Source organism: Neoarius graeffei, chromosome 6 (assembly GCF_027579695.1).
Source record: "Neoarius graeffei isolate fNeoGra1 chromosome 6, fNeoGra1.pri, whole genome shotgun sequence".
In the NCBI taxonomy this organism is placed as follows: domain Eukaryota; kingdom Metazoa; phylum Chordata; class Actinopteri; order Siluriformes; family Ariidae; genus Neoarius; species Neoarius graeffei.
This window is the reverse complement of record NC_083574.1, coordinates 56,863,913-56,878,452: the sequence shown is the minus strand read 5'-3', so window position 1 is coordinate 56,878,452 and position 14,540 is coordinate 56,863,913. Positions and strand designations below refer to the sequence as shown.

General features: G+C 43.0%; 1 protein-coding gene across 4 annotated transcripts in view; it reads left to right on the top strand.

Annotated features, from left to right (window-relative positions):
* cttnbp2 (cortactin binding protein 2) overlaps positions 1-14,540 on the top strand; it is a 137,393-nt gene that overhangs the window by 101,068 nt on the left and 21,785 nt on the right. For 3 of the 4 annotated variants that reach the window (XM_060923914.1, XM_060923913.1, XM_060923917.1), the window contains exons 7-11: positions 4,691-4,841; positions 5,117-5,338; positions 6,090-6,207; positions 10,814-11,074; positions 13,382-13,477. In XM_060923914.1, the coding sequence (XP_060779897.1) occupies positions 4,691-4,841; positions 5,117-5,338; positions 6,090-6,207; positions 10,814-11,074; positions 13,382-13,477 (848 nt within the window). The remainder of the gene's footprint in view (positions 1-4,690; positions 4,842-5,116; positions 5,339-6,089; positions 6,208-10,813; positions 11,075-13,381; positions 13,478-14,540) is intronic. The other variant, XM_060923915.1, reaches the window with a different exon arrangement.

Sequence of the window (14,540 nt, the reverse complement as noted above, 5' to 3'; positions counted from 1 at the left end):
CTTCTTACATTTAGCCATTCAAGTCATTTTTATTTATTTCATTTTAAGGGTATTTCACTTAAATTCATGACAAAGTCTTAGCAGTAAAAACTGAATTTAAGATAAATATACTAATATTAGGATTGTTAAATTCTACAACTAAGCATTGCTAGCTTAAAAGATTCTCCTTTTGTGACCTGTAATTAGTAAAATACTCTAGATATGAGACCAGAGACCATCTTGAATCAAGTTGACGACACGTGTAGCATTGCAACAAGTTTATTTTTTTCCCCATTTCAACATTCAAACATTAAAACATCTCTTAAGATTCCACTTCCCCAGGACCTCAGGCACCATAAATAAATAAAGTCTACGCATTTTGACTTGCAGTGCTTACACAACGCCAAAGCAACAGTGCAGTGTACGAGGGGTTTACAAGATCAGGCACACAAAAAAAAAGTCTACACATTTTGACTTGCAGTGCTTACACAACGCCAAAGCAACAGTGCATTTTGGGGGCACTGACTATTCATGTTTACAAGATCAGGCACCAAAAAAACCCAAACAAACAAAAAAAAAAAAACCACTGAACTTAACTCACAGCATTCCAAAAAGACCTCACTAAAACGCCCTCCACTCACTCATAGCCTTTTTGAAGGCACTTGTCTGGTCTAGAGTATGTACAGCATCTAGAAGGAGCTCACTCTGAATCACTGACTGAGAAAACAGTCGCAGTAAACTTAGGCCGAATCCCATTTCACCCCTTGGACCAACCCCTTAGCCCTTCCCCTCCATTTTGCGTGTTCACGTGAAGGGGTAGGGGTATCCCAATCCCAGTTAACGCGGAGGGGTAGGGGAAGGGGGAGGGCTTCTGTACCCCTCCAAACGGAGATTTTCCTGGAGCAGACTCCGAACGAAGGGGTTTGAGTGATTTCCCACAATGCCATGCGGATTTCAGCGAGATTTCATGCGGATTTCAGAAAGATGGCGGTTCCCGCGGCGAAAGATTGTCATAAATGTATTTTCTCCATTATTTACGTGTTTTAAGTTGTTATCCAGAGGAAACACGCCGCTTGATTCGCTTTCGAGCTGAGAATGAGCAGCGATTTCTGAAATCCAAGCTGCTGCTAAAAAGCTTTGGGAGTGAGTATTGTTCGGTTGCTTTACTGCGTACGTTTTGTTCTGTTATTCTCGCTTTTATTGTTTACATGAGTGTTCTGACACCTCATTCTGTCGGATGTGGTGCACGAAGCGCCAAAGATATCCCATTCAGTGGTGTTAGGCTGCTGGGCCATAGAAGGTTCACGCTGCACGCTACACGTTCACGTGAAGAACCGGACCCTGGGCCATTAAACTTCATGCTTGGATGTTCACGTGTTGCGTCTGTTCTACTTTGACCGAGTAATACAACAATAACCAACAATATGGACTCTTCGGATGACGACGATTGCCTCATTCTGCTTTTACTGAGACAGAGGAAGAGAAAAAGGAACAGAATTTGGAGCCGAGAACACTTCCTTCTGAGAGAAACCCGTGGTGAATTTCACCGAACATTCTATAATCTGCTTGACAATCCTGATGAAGAACTATTTTTCAATTATACCATTCAATTATATTTTTTCTGAAGTTTTCCCCTGAAAGCATAGAGTTATCTCCCTAGACCCGTTCTGATTGGCTGGCGCGGCGGTGACCGCATGCATTGACTGGAATTTCCATCTTCACGCCTAGAAAAAAGTGTGCATGTTCATTTCATGCTTCACGCGTGAAGTGTGCAGCGTGCAGCGTGCAACGTGAACGCCGTTCTATGGCCCAGAGCAAGTCATGCTACGTTTGTCCACTTTTCTTTACACGCGTGTAGCGTGTAGTGTGCAGCGTGAACCTTCTATGGCCCAGCAGCCTTAGTTAACAAATCACACCCTGCCAGCAGAGATTTCTGCCTCTGGCTCTGACTGTAGCGGCTGGTCGCAGCCAATGACGCGTCGCGTTTTGCTAACGTAAACGCTGACGGAGGTACGCGATGACGTATGCGATCGTTGAAGGGCTATCCCAATACGTAAGGGTTGAATTTCAAGCCCTATCCCTTGTAGCTCAGTTTCAAGGGGAAGGGCCAAGGGGAAGGCGGAGGGGAAGGCGGAGGGGTAGGGGTAGAAATTAGAATTGGGATTGGGCCTTAGGATATGTAAGGTGGAGTTGAATTGTAATGAAAGATTCAAAGACTTCAGTAAAGTTCATTTATTCCCAAAACAAGCATACTTTTTTTTCCTTGAAACAAGATGAACCGCATTTGACAAATGTCCAAAATGTACTTACTTGTTTTTTTAAAAAAAATTTATTTTCAAAGGTGCTCCAAATAAGACTTTGTCAAGACATTTTGTCTATACAAGATTTTCAAGATGGACTGTCTAAAAACTAGCCTTTCTAGCTAAATGAGGTTTTGCTTGTTGGGCAATTATGTCTTATAATAAGGGTGGCTAGATGTTTTGACTTGAAAATAGACAAATAAACTTCCTATAAACTTCCTAAGATTTTTATTTTTTGCAGTGTAAATTGCCTATAGATGTGAATGTGAGTGTAAATGGTTGTTTGGCTCTGCGGTAGATTGGTGACCTGCCCAGGGGGTACCCCGTCTCTTGTCCAAAGTCAGCTGGGACACGGGCCATGAGCCCCTGTTCATTCATCTTCATTAATTGCCTTATCAGGGCAGAGTGACTCTGGAGCATAATAAATTTACAGTATATTGTCAATATACTATACAATCCAACATACTGCATGGTAATATTTGTCATTGTTTTGTTGGGGAAAATGCAAATGTGTCTCTAAAAAATTGTCAGAGCTCTTGTCATGTGGAATTCAGCAAACTCTTGCTCTAACGTCCAGTGAGTCTCTGACCAATCTCTGCTGGTCTTGTGTAGATTTAGCTCAGGGCTATATCAATCACAGGTCAGGCATGTTGTTCTATGATATAAATACAGACAGGCATGACACAGCATTGACAAATTACAACCCCGATTCCAAAAAAGTTGGGACAAAGTACAAATTGTAAATAAAAACGGAATGCAATGATGTGGAAGTTTCAAAATTCCATATTTTATTCAGAATAGAACATAGATGACATATCAAATGTTTAAACTGAGAAAATGTATCATTTAAAGAGAAAAATTAGGTGATTTTAAATTTCATAACAACACCACATCTCAAAAAAGTTGGGACAAGGCCATGTTTACCACTGTGAGACATCCCCTTTTCTCTTTACAACAGTCTGTAAACGTCTGGGAACTGAGGAGACAAGTTGCTCAAGTTTAGGGATAGGAATGTTAACCCATTCTTGTCTAATGTAGGATTCTAGTTGCTCAACTGTCTTAGGTCTTTTTTGTCGTATCTTCCGTTTTATGATGCGCCAAATGTTTTCTATGGGTGAAAGATCTGGACTGCAGGCTGGCCAGTTCAGTACCCGGACCCTTCTACGCAGCCATGATGCTGTAATTGATGCAGTATGTGGTTTGGCATTGTCATGTTGGAAAATGCAAGGTCTTCCCTGAAAGAGACGTTGTCTGGATGGGAGCATATGTTGCTCTAGAACCTGGATATACCTTTCAGCATTGATGGTGTCTTTCCAGATGTGTAAGCTGCCCATGCCACACGCACTAATGCAACCCTATACCATCAGAGATGCAGGCTTCTGAACTGAGCGCTGATAACAACTTGGGTCGTCCTTCTCCGCTTTAGTCCAAATGACACGGGGTCCCTGATTTCCATAAAGAACTTCAAATTTTGATTCGTCTGACCACAGAACAGTTTTCCACTTTGCCACAGTCCATTTTAAATGAGCCTTGGCCCAGAGAAGACGTCTGCGCTTCTGGATCATGTTTAGATACGGCTGCTTCTTTGAACTATAGAGTTTTAGCTGGCAACGGCGGATGGCACGGTGAATTGTGTTCACAGATAATGTTTTCTGGAAATATTCCTGAGCCCATTTTGTGATTTCCAATACAGAAGCATGCCTGTATGTGATGCAGTGCCGTCTAAGGGCCCGAAGACCACGGGCACCCAGTATGGTATTCCGGCCTTGACCCTTGCGCACAGAGATTCTTCCAGATTCTCTGAATCTTTTGATGATATTATGCACTGTAGGTGATATGTTCAAACTCTTTGCAATTTTACACTGTCGAACTCCTTTCTGATATTGCTCCACTATTTGTCGGTGCAGAATTCGGGGGATTGGTGATCCTCTTCCCATCTTTACTTCTGAGAGCTGCTGCCACTCCAAGCTGCTCTTTTTATACCCAGTCATGTTAATGACCTATTGCCAATTGACCTAATGAGTTGCAATTTGGTCCTCCAGCTGTTCCTTTTTTGTACCTTTAACTTTTCCAGCCTCTTATTGCCCCTGTCCCAACTTTTTTGAGATGTGTTGCTGTCATGAAATTTCAAATGAGCCAATATTTGGCATGAAATTTCAAAATGTCTCACTTTCGACATTTGATATGTTGTCTATGTTCTATTGTGAATACAATATCAGTTTTTGAGATTTCTAAATTATTGCATTCCGTTTTTATTTACAATCTGTACTTTGTCCCAACTTTTTTGGAATCGGGGTTGTACTATCATGCCTTGGTGTTCTTGTGTTCTGCGCTTCGATACTAAATTGATCTGTTTCAAAGTAAAATTAGATTGGATGCAGCCATCATTGCAACTGGATGCATGCTTGCAGGTGTGTGAGGGCTCTGTTGGAACATGGCACAGAGGTGGAGCGTGAGTGTGTAAGGGGTCGGACTGCACTGATCCTGGCCACCGAGCACGGCAACGCAGAGTGTGTGAGAGCCCTGCTGGATGCTGGAGCAAACCGTTCACACATTACTGCTGTGAGTTTTTTATCACACTCCCAGAGAAGTGTATCAATGTTATTTGTTTCTGTAGTGACCATAATTGACTTATTGTAGAATATATTGTAGAATGTGCTTCCTGTTTTAATAGAGCTTAATTATGCTCTTGACACCATCTTTTTTTTTTTTTTCCCTTTCTCTGTCATTTAAACACTTTTGTTTCTGTTTTGCTTTGTGTTTGAGTCTGCATGTTTTATTTGAGTCTTTGTTCCAGTCGACACATTTGCCTTCATTACTGAATTTCTTGCACACAGGATAGCTGCACTGCACTTCACGCCGCAGTTAGTTCGGGTCATGTGGATGCCCTGAAGCTTCTGCTCTACCATCCGTCTCCTCAGGCTGAGACGGGTGGCTCAGTGGACAGCATAGATGCCCAGCACGCACACCCCAGACCAGTCATGACCAGCCATACCCTCAACCTTGCCAACCAGGATGGATGGACTGCTGCCCACATCGCTGCATCCAAAGGCTACAAGGTGAGGAAAGCTTACATATACACATGGATTATGAGTACTCACACTGTATAGTATTAGTTTTTAAGGATGTGTAACTCTGCCACTCTGACTGCACACCTTTATGCTTCTATGGAGTCTCCTTTTGTATGTCTATAAACAAGTGACGTATTAAAGGAAAAACTAACATAGTGTCCTAAGGTGTTGGGCCACCACAACCTGACAGAACAGCTTCGATGCATTTTAACCCCTTCGGACACAAGGAAAAATGCTATGGAACTTCATGTGTACAATTGTACACGTTATGTCTGAAGGGGGATATGAGAGGTTCTACAGATCCCTCAGTTAGTATTGTGGTGGTAGAAGATGCTATTGAACATATCATTCCAAAATCTCCTAGGTGTTCAGTTGAGATCTGGTGACTGGGATGGCCATAGCTTATGGATTTACATTATTTTCATTCTCCTCAACCTTTCCAGTTAGACATTTGTGTCTTGTGGATGGAGATGTCATTCTAGAAGGGTTCACTCCCCTTAGGATAGAAATAGGATCTAAAGGTAATCAGTCAGAATAACTTTGCATTGATGTGCACTGATCCTTCTCCTAAGGAAACAAGTGGAACCAAATGACACCAACAAAATGCCACACACAGCATAGCAGAGCCACCCTTTCCTCCTTTAATTTGTCAGCTTTATAGTCCATCCTTTTCAGTCCCTTGCTATTGATTTATGAACAAACTTTCACATGTTTACACATCTCATTGGTGTGTTTTCAGAAATGCCTGGAAGTATTGTTTAGCCACAGCCAGCAGGACATTGAGAAGCGGGACAAATGCAACCGCACTATACATGATGTGGCTACAGATGATTGCAAAGACCTCCTGGAGAACCTGGGTGAGTGCGTGCGTGCACATTTCTATGATTTAGCCATTCAAGGTAAACCATATCTACACTTAAGTGATATGACAACTGAAGCCTCCTCCATATGCTTCAGCAGTTCTGTAGTAGATGATTGGTCTTGATTGGCCTTCACACTGAACAAATTGTAAGCAACCAGCAAGAGGAAGCTAGGTTTTGAAAGTATCCAACAAAAAAAATCCCACCTTCTCCCTTCAGCCCTCCCTCCAAAGCCAGTCCTGTAAAATGCATGAACACGCACTGTAATTGGATCAGACTCCAGCTCAGCATGAAAAGCAATCTGCTGCAATATCTATTTTGTAAAAGACTCGCGCGCACACTTATTTCAGTGCTTAGATGTTTGCTTGGTAATATAAACTGTCACGAATAGTGCTAAATGAGCAGTAAACCACATATGAGAACATTTAGCTGTGACAGCGCAGGCACACACAAATATCAGGACAAACACTAAACCAATACGACTGCCTAGGCACTTCAAAGATATTTTCAGCAACTTTCAAATAAAACCATGCTAACCAGTGGCCTTAACCAGAGATGTTCCTCTAATGGCCCTTTTCCACTACCCTTTTTCAGCTCACTTCAGCTCGCTTCAGCTCACTTCAGCCCGACACGGCTCGCGTTTCGACTACCAAAAACCAGCACGACTCAGCTCGCTTCAGCCCTGCTTAGCCCCTAAAACTCGCACCGTTTTGGAGTGGGGCTGAAGCGAGCCAAACTGTGCCGAGTGAGGCTGGGGGCGTGAGCAGACACTCCCCTGTGAGTGTCACACCTCACATGCCCACACACGCCCCGCGAGCACGCTGGGATCTGTAAACACCGCAAACCCGGAAGAAGAAGAATTACGAGAATTTCTGAAGCCTTATGCGCCTCGCCTCATCTATACGCTCTTGCCAGTATCTGTTGGGGTTGTCGGTGACAACAAGCCACAGCACCAAGACCAGCAACACTAACGACTCCATGTCCTCCATGTTTATTGTTTACTATCCGGGTCGTGAGACTACCGCTTAAAAGCTCACTGAATCAGTGACATACAGAGCATCGTGGACGAGTTCGCGGAGCGCAAGGCTCGTCGTATGCCCTTCAAATAATGCGCGCAGTAGGCTATTGATGTTTTATTATGAGCCATGTACAGTATGTCACCTGTTTTTTTGTTTCTGAGTTACATGTTCGTTTGAAGGACTTAATGTACAAAATAACATATAGTTGCACCCCGTAGTGTTGAAATTGGTAAACACAGTGCATTCAGTGAGGTTTGCACCGCCCTCCTTTTATTTCTGACTCTTCCTGTCACCGTTGCAACCTCTGAGCGCTCATTCGTATGCCCTTCAAATAATGTGCGCAGTATAGGCTATTGATGTTTTATTATGAGCCATGTACAGTATCCTAATGTTTTTTGTTTCTGAGTTACATGTTCGTTTGAAGGACTTGATGTACTAAATAACATAGTTGCACCCGGTAGTGTTGAAATTGGTAAACACCGCAGTTGCGGACATTTTGTAGCCTAAAATGATGTTATGATAAGCTTTAATAAAGGGCCCGGTCATTTGCCCCGCCCCCGGCCCGGCTCTGACTTGTTCCGCCACTGTCACTGATGTCACTGTTTGCGCCGCTTAACGACATCACGTGACGTCCACCCACTTTCGCTAACTCCACCCAATGTGTCCACCCACTTCCAGCCAGCACGGTTCAGCGCGGTTGTAGTCGAAATGCAACTCCAACAGCCCCGCTCAGCTCGACTCAGCACGGCACGGCTCAGCCGCGTTTGTAGTGGAAAAGCGGCATAAGAGTATCTCTGCCTTAGCATCACAAACAAGCTAACGTTAGCCTGACTGCAACATCACAGTAACATGAGAGATGCACTACGGACTGTTACTGTAACCATTACCAACAAAGTTTTGTGTTTAATTTTCAGTTCAAATCAAACATAAAGCAAGCAGGGGTAATTACCTGTCAAGCAGAAATGTAGCTAAGTCAACATCAGTTTTGAACCCTTGCATGGGGGAGAGGGGCTGCCCACAGCGTCTGCGCAAGTAGTGATTGACACCAAGTCAGACACTCCTTTTGGCTCTGATTGGTTGTTTTGACTTGGGCGCAGTGGATTAATGCACATGGCATTAGGAGCACAATGTGGACCCAGAGGAGTGTGATCCCCCCCCACACACACACACACACACATTATCGGTCTCATATATTTACTCTCAGGATGTAGTAACAGTTTTAGCAAATATGACAAAGTTATCCTTACATGTTTTACCTACTGCAGCTTTAAAAGTGATAATACATACACCGATCAGCCATAACATTAAACCCCCCTGCCTAATATTGTGTAGGCAGGTGTGCCACCAAAACAGCTCTGACAAGTCATAGCATGGACTCCACAAGACATCTGAAGATGTGTTGTGGCATCTGACACCAAGATTTTAGCAACAGATCCTTTAACACCTGCAAGTTGCAAGGTGGGCCTTCCATGGATTGGACTTCCCACAGATGCTCAGTTGGATTGAGATCTGGGGAATATGGAAGCCTTTAACTCAGTAGGGGTGTTCACACGGCACATATTTGCATCGATGCTGCACCGATGTATTTTGTTGCGATATATCTTACACTGGTGTAAATTTTGTGGCGCGTTCACACGTCACAAACCTGCTTACTAGAGAGAAGCGTGTTAGCACCGGTGCAGCCCCACTTGCGTTCACACAGCAGTTTTCGCGACCGTGCTATACGATAGTAATAATGCAGAAATGAAATATGCGCATGCATGAAAATGTACTTCCTTTTCCCGGTTGTCATGGCATCACCAAGCACCGGGAAAACAATGTAGATGAAGACACCAGTGTTGCCAGATACTGCTGACGTTTTCCAGCCCGTTCAAATCTGCCAAAATGCACTTAAAACCGCCCAATCTGGCAACACTGAAAGACAGTGTTGTTGTTGATATTCGCCATTTTGGAAGCGCAAAATACCAGGATGCAAATTATGCAATGCCCGTATGTAATCAACTCTCCTCACGCGTAGCGAGTCTACCCCTGTAGCATTCAGACGTCCCATTTTTATATCGGTGCTGCCCTGCAAACTAGCATTTACTCCGGAGTAAATTTCTTAAACCGCCTCCCGAGCAGGGTTAGATTTGCACCGGTTTAAGCAGCTTTCAGGGGCTACACCGGTATAACTTTGTACCGTGTGAACGCTCTACAACGGAGTAAAAGTTGCTGTGTGAACACCCCTTTTGTCATGTTCCTCAAACCACAGTGTTTTTGCAGTGTGGCAGGGTGCGTTATCCTGCTGAAAGAGACCGTTGCCATGAAGGGGTGTACTTGGTCTGCAAGGTAGACCATTTCCCAGAGCATCACACTGCCTCTGCCAGCTTGCCTTCTTCCCCTAGTGCATCCTGGTGCCAGCACTTCCCCAGTTAAGCGAAGTGCACACACCTGGCTGTTCACATGATGTAAAAGAAAACTTGAATCATCAGACCAAGACATTTTCTTCCATTGCTTTATGGTCCAGTTCTGATGCTTACATGCTTATTGTAGGTGCTTTCAGTGGTGGACAGGGTTCAACATGGGCAATCTGACTGGTTTGTGGCTCTGCAGCCCCATACGTAGCAAGCTGAGTTCTGACTTCGTTCTATCATAGCCAGCATTAACTTTTTCAGCAATTTGTGCTACAGTAGCTCTTCTGTGGTATTGGACCAGAGGGGTTAACCTTCACTCCCCACACGCATCAGTGAGCTTTGGGCGCCTATGACCCTGTCGCCGGTTCACCAGTTGTCCTTCCTTGGACCACTTTTGGTAGGTACTAACCACTGCATACCGGAAACACCCCACAAGACTTGCTGTTTTGGAGATGCTCAGACTCCATCTAGCCACCAAAGTTGGCCCTTTTCAAAGTTGTTCAGATCCTGACGCTTGCCCATTTTTCCTGCTTCCAACACCTCAAATTTGAGAACTGACTGTTCCTTTGCTGCCTAATATATCCCACCCCTTTGCAGGTGCCACTATAATGAGATAATCAATGTTCTTCACTTCACCTGTCAGTGGTTTTAATGCTGTGGCTGATCGGTGTATAGTATCCTCTTTTTCTTTTCTTTTCTGTGGCTGAATCTCAAATGCCAGTCTTTTAAGCAGAGTGCACTGTCTAAACTGCTTTTATGTTATACCTCATGCATTGAGCATGTATAGTGGGGGGGAAAGACAGTTGGGATTTGGCCTGCATGTAGATGGAGCTTAAACAAACAAAACCTGTTAGTTGTAGATGACAGGTCACGTGTAGTTTTTGCAATATGCGCATAGTGTATTGCTGTTAGTGTTCATGCTGTCTATGGCAGAATATAAGCTCATTAATGTGCAAATGTATTTGGATGCAAATTGTAAGTTGTAAATCAACATGATTTGACCAAGTTATCCGCACAGTGTTGTGGCACCTGAAGTTCAGAATCTTGACGATAAGCTAACCCTGAAGGACCCATAAACCTCTTGAAGCAATCTGCGTTGAAGCTTTTTGTATAGTAAATATAAAGTTTTTCAGCAATTTGTGCTAACTACTTTACTGATGGACTCTTGTATTCTGATGCCCACTCTGGCAGACTGCTACAGAGTGGTGGTGCAGGTGTACATGGGTTCACATGAGCACCTGTGTCCTGTCGATTTGTTGGAGGATGGCACTACTATCGGCACAGTTAGCATCCAGCGTTGCATTAGCTGGCCAGAGTTATGGCGAATCCTGAGTCACCTGTTAACCGATCACCTGCAACTGGTGTGTGGGAGTTGGGAACTACAGGAAGGACTGGGAGGAGCAGAAATACCTCTGGGTCTTTCCTCAGACAGCGTGGCCTCGGTGAAGATAGGTGAGCCCCAGAAACCCTTTAAAAGTGCACCATGTGTTTCCATTGCTCTTGATGTCCACCATTATTTGGTAGCTTTTCTAGAAGAGTTTGTTACATTTATTTGAAAGGTTGTACTGCAGGAAATTGGAAAAATGACTTCTGAAATCAGTGGGTCTATTTAATTAATAATTAATCACAATAACATGACCATCCTCAGTTCTTTTTCCAAACACTATTAAATTCAGTCAAATGTAATTATTGGTACAAATTGCTTTGCTTTAGGCTACATCCACACGACAACGGCAACGAGATTTTTTTTTTTTTTTTTAGCGGGTAAAAAAAAAATCGCGTCCACATGGGCAACGGATCAGTAAAATATCAGGTACATATGGCAACGCAACGCTTGCTAAAAACGATGCAATACACATGCCACACCTCTACGTGCGCTGTAAGACGGTCCCATTGGAGACACCAGAACAATAGAAGAAGTAGGACGCATGCGCATAAACCCCTTCTTCTACCCGGCGTGAATGAGTGAGTGCTGCTTGTTCTAGTCATGTGGTTGTGACGTCATCGTAAACAAATCCGTTCTACTCATCCAGACGACTTCGCAACGGCGCCATTGCCAGATTTTTCCACTCTGGAAACCATTCTCAAAAAATATCGTTTTGGGACACCCAAAACACCGGTGCCGTGTGGACGCCAGGCCGAAACGATAAAAAATTTTATCGGATTCACCTGAATCCGTTGCCGTTCCTGTCACACTTCAAATGAATGTCCTGAAACCACCAGTCAGGTGTTCAGGAACCTTTCAATACTTCTGTTGTTGTCTTAGCTCTGAAAGCTGTTAATGAAATCACTTGAAGCAGGATAATTGTCGTGCCATGAGTACAGAAACAGCTGCTGCTCTCTGTGTGGTGTGTGTATTGCTAAATAGTTAAGTATGGCTTGTGGTAAGCAATCTGAAAACCAAAAGCATGTTTGTGGTTGGGCAGCCTGCTATTCTAAGGCGTCTCAGCCTTGTAAACAGCTGCTGCTTCCTAAAAGTTTTCTTGGACATTTATCAAGTTGTAATTTCCCAGCCTCTGCATTTTCACTTGTGTAATGTCGAGAGTGAACTAAAAAAGATGGAACAAACAAATGCAATGCGACAAATACAAGTACAAATGCGTTTTTTGTTTTCTTATAGGAGCAAATTACATCTCATCTTTCCAATCATTTGTAAATCTTTATACAAAGCAAAAAAGACAAGCTCATTGAATATATAGCAACAAGATGTATATTTCACGAAAGTCACAAAATACAGGAGTTTAAATGCTTCTCTTTTTTAATGTGACTTTTTTTCTTTTTTTTTTTTAAATGTAAAAATTTCTAACAAGTTCTGTGTTCATCTTTTCCTGTTCTAATGGCTTCCAACCTCTTTTCTGTTCTTTGGACAGTTCTGTGTAACCCATTACTCTTCACATATCGGTTGCCAGATGTCATGCACAGCAAAACATCTGCATTTTTCTGTTTATTTTGAAGCATAGAGCATCATTTCATTTTTGACTTCATGGAATTCTGTTTTTGCGAATAAATTATAAAATAGAAATTCATTTTACTTTTTAACGTAAAAACCACGCGGATGCAGTCTTTTGCACTCGACTGTGTGTTGATTGCAGTGGTTTCTATTATTATATTGTATGATGAAGTACCTTTAGTCAAAGCTGGTTTGCAAAGGGTTAATCCACACACTAGCAAAATAAACAAAAACATTTGCCCTTCCAAGTACGCACACTTTTAATGTCATTAGAAACACACACACAGGCTGACTCTTTAAAATGGCTCTGTTCCCTGGGTGCTATCCAAAACCACTCGGTGCCAAGTAGGGAATGAGTTGGCATTAAAGACTAATTGAGCTTGGCCTGGCCTTATGGTTATGCGTGACTTCTGAAAATAAACCCAACTTGTGACCTATCTCTTTCATCTATCTGGCCTTCTCTGTCTCACAGTTTACTTGTTTTGTTTTGTTGTTTACACATTCTTAGTCTATCTTATTTCAGTTCCTCATATTCAAAGGGTTTATAGGCAGTTTATGTTGAGTGACTTAAGAGTTCATGAAATTGTAATATGAAAATAACTTATAAAAGCTTGACATCAAACAAGAGGATAGAAATTTATTTGTGAGAAGAAATTCTGAACAGTCAGCTGGTGTGGATTAGAGAAATGCAGCACTGCTGGCTCTAACAACATACAAGATGAAAGCTCAGCTGTCACTGAGAATTACATTACCTGTCACTGTTGCCTATTGCGCACACCACTTTAACGCTTGCTGTGTGTAAACTGCAGGTGATGCTGTCTGGCTACCTGGACAGGAGCTGACCCAGTCCCCTTGGGACCTGATCCGTAAGCGTTTGAGCCAGCGGATTTCTATCCACCTCAAAGGTACGTTATGCTAAAGACATGTAGCCTGGCAAGCCAGACTAAATGTGAATATTTAGTCTGGCCTCGATCCGTAGACATTTCCGAAGCGGGTAGGAGGAACAAACCGCTGTCTTTCAAACTGTCTCTGTGCGTATAGGCCAACGCTCTGACCAATCAGCGCAACAGTGACTGTGACGTAGTCAGAGCGACAGAAAGCAATGGGGGAGGCCTTGAAATAAATAATTTTTCAAAATGCGTATTAATTAATAAACAGGTTCTAGATATTAAGAAGTTTGGAGATAATGACCACAAGTTTGGAGTCTGTACCACATACTCATTTTTTTTCCCCAAGTGTTTTTCAAGGGTTTGCTTAAACTGTTTTTGAGAGTTTTTATTTAGTGGTGTTTGTTGAAATAATTTCCCTTAAATTTAAAATAACGGGAAAATAAGAAACAATCAAAAAGTAATGTTTCAAAGCTGTTTATTAATTCTTCGTACTGCACAAACTAGCCCCATCCTTTTGGCTACGAGCGGAGCCAGCTGGTAGATCAGACTTTTGCCATAGCCGGTCGGCAAAACAGCGAAAACGTCCTTCTTGAAAAGGAATGAGCGGAGAGCCTCTTCCTGCTCATGTTTCAACGAAAACTCCAAGTCTAATTCTTCTAAAACTGATTCCAAAGCGGAGTCAAACGCGCGCTGTTCACTAGCCCGTAGCCATCTTCCCTGTTGCGCTTTCTCCAGCGTCGCGCAGCTTTGTCGTCACTCCTGCAAAAGCCCGCCCAAAGAATCCAAACAAAAACCTTGCGTTGTGATTGGCCGGCACGATTTGATGCCCGGGGTGTTTTTGTTTATATGGTGCGAGGCTAGACCCATTCGCTAGGCAAAAAATATTTTTGGCCGCTAGGCGGGTGGGTCTAGTTTACTAGGCTAAAAGACATGCCAATCTAAAGTCTCTTTGTTCTTTTGTTTCCGTCTCAGCCTGATATTGATTTATATATTGAGTAGCCCAGTGTTATTAGATGGTGGTAAAGTATGGCGCTTGGAAGTTGACAAAAGTATTTCAATATGAATTTCATATAGTGGT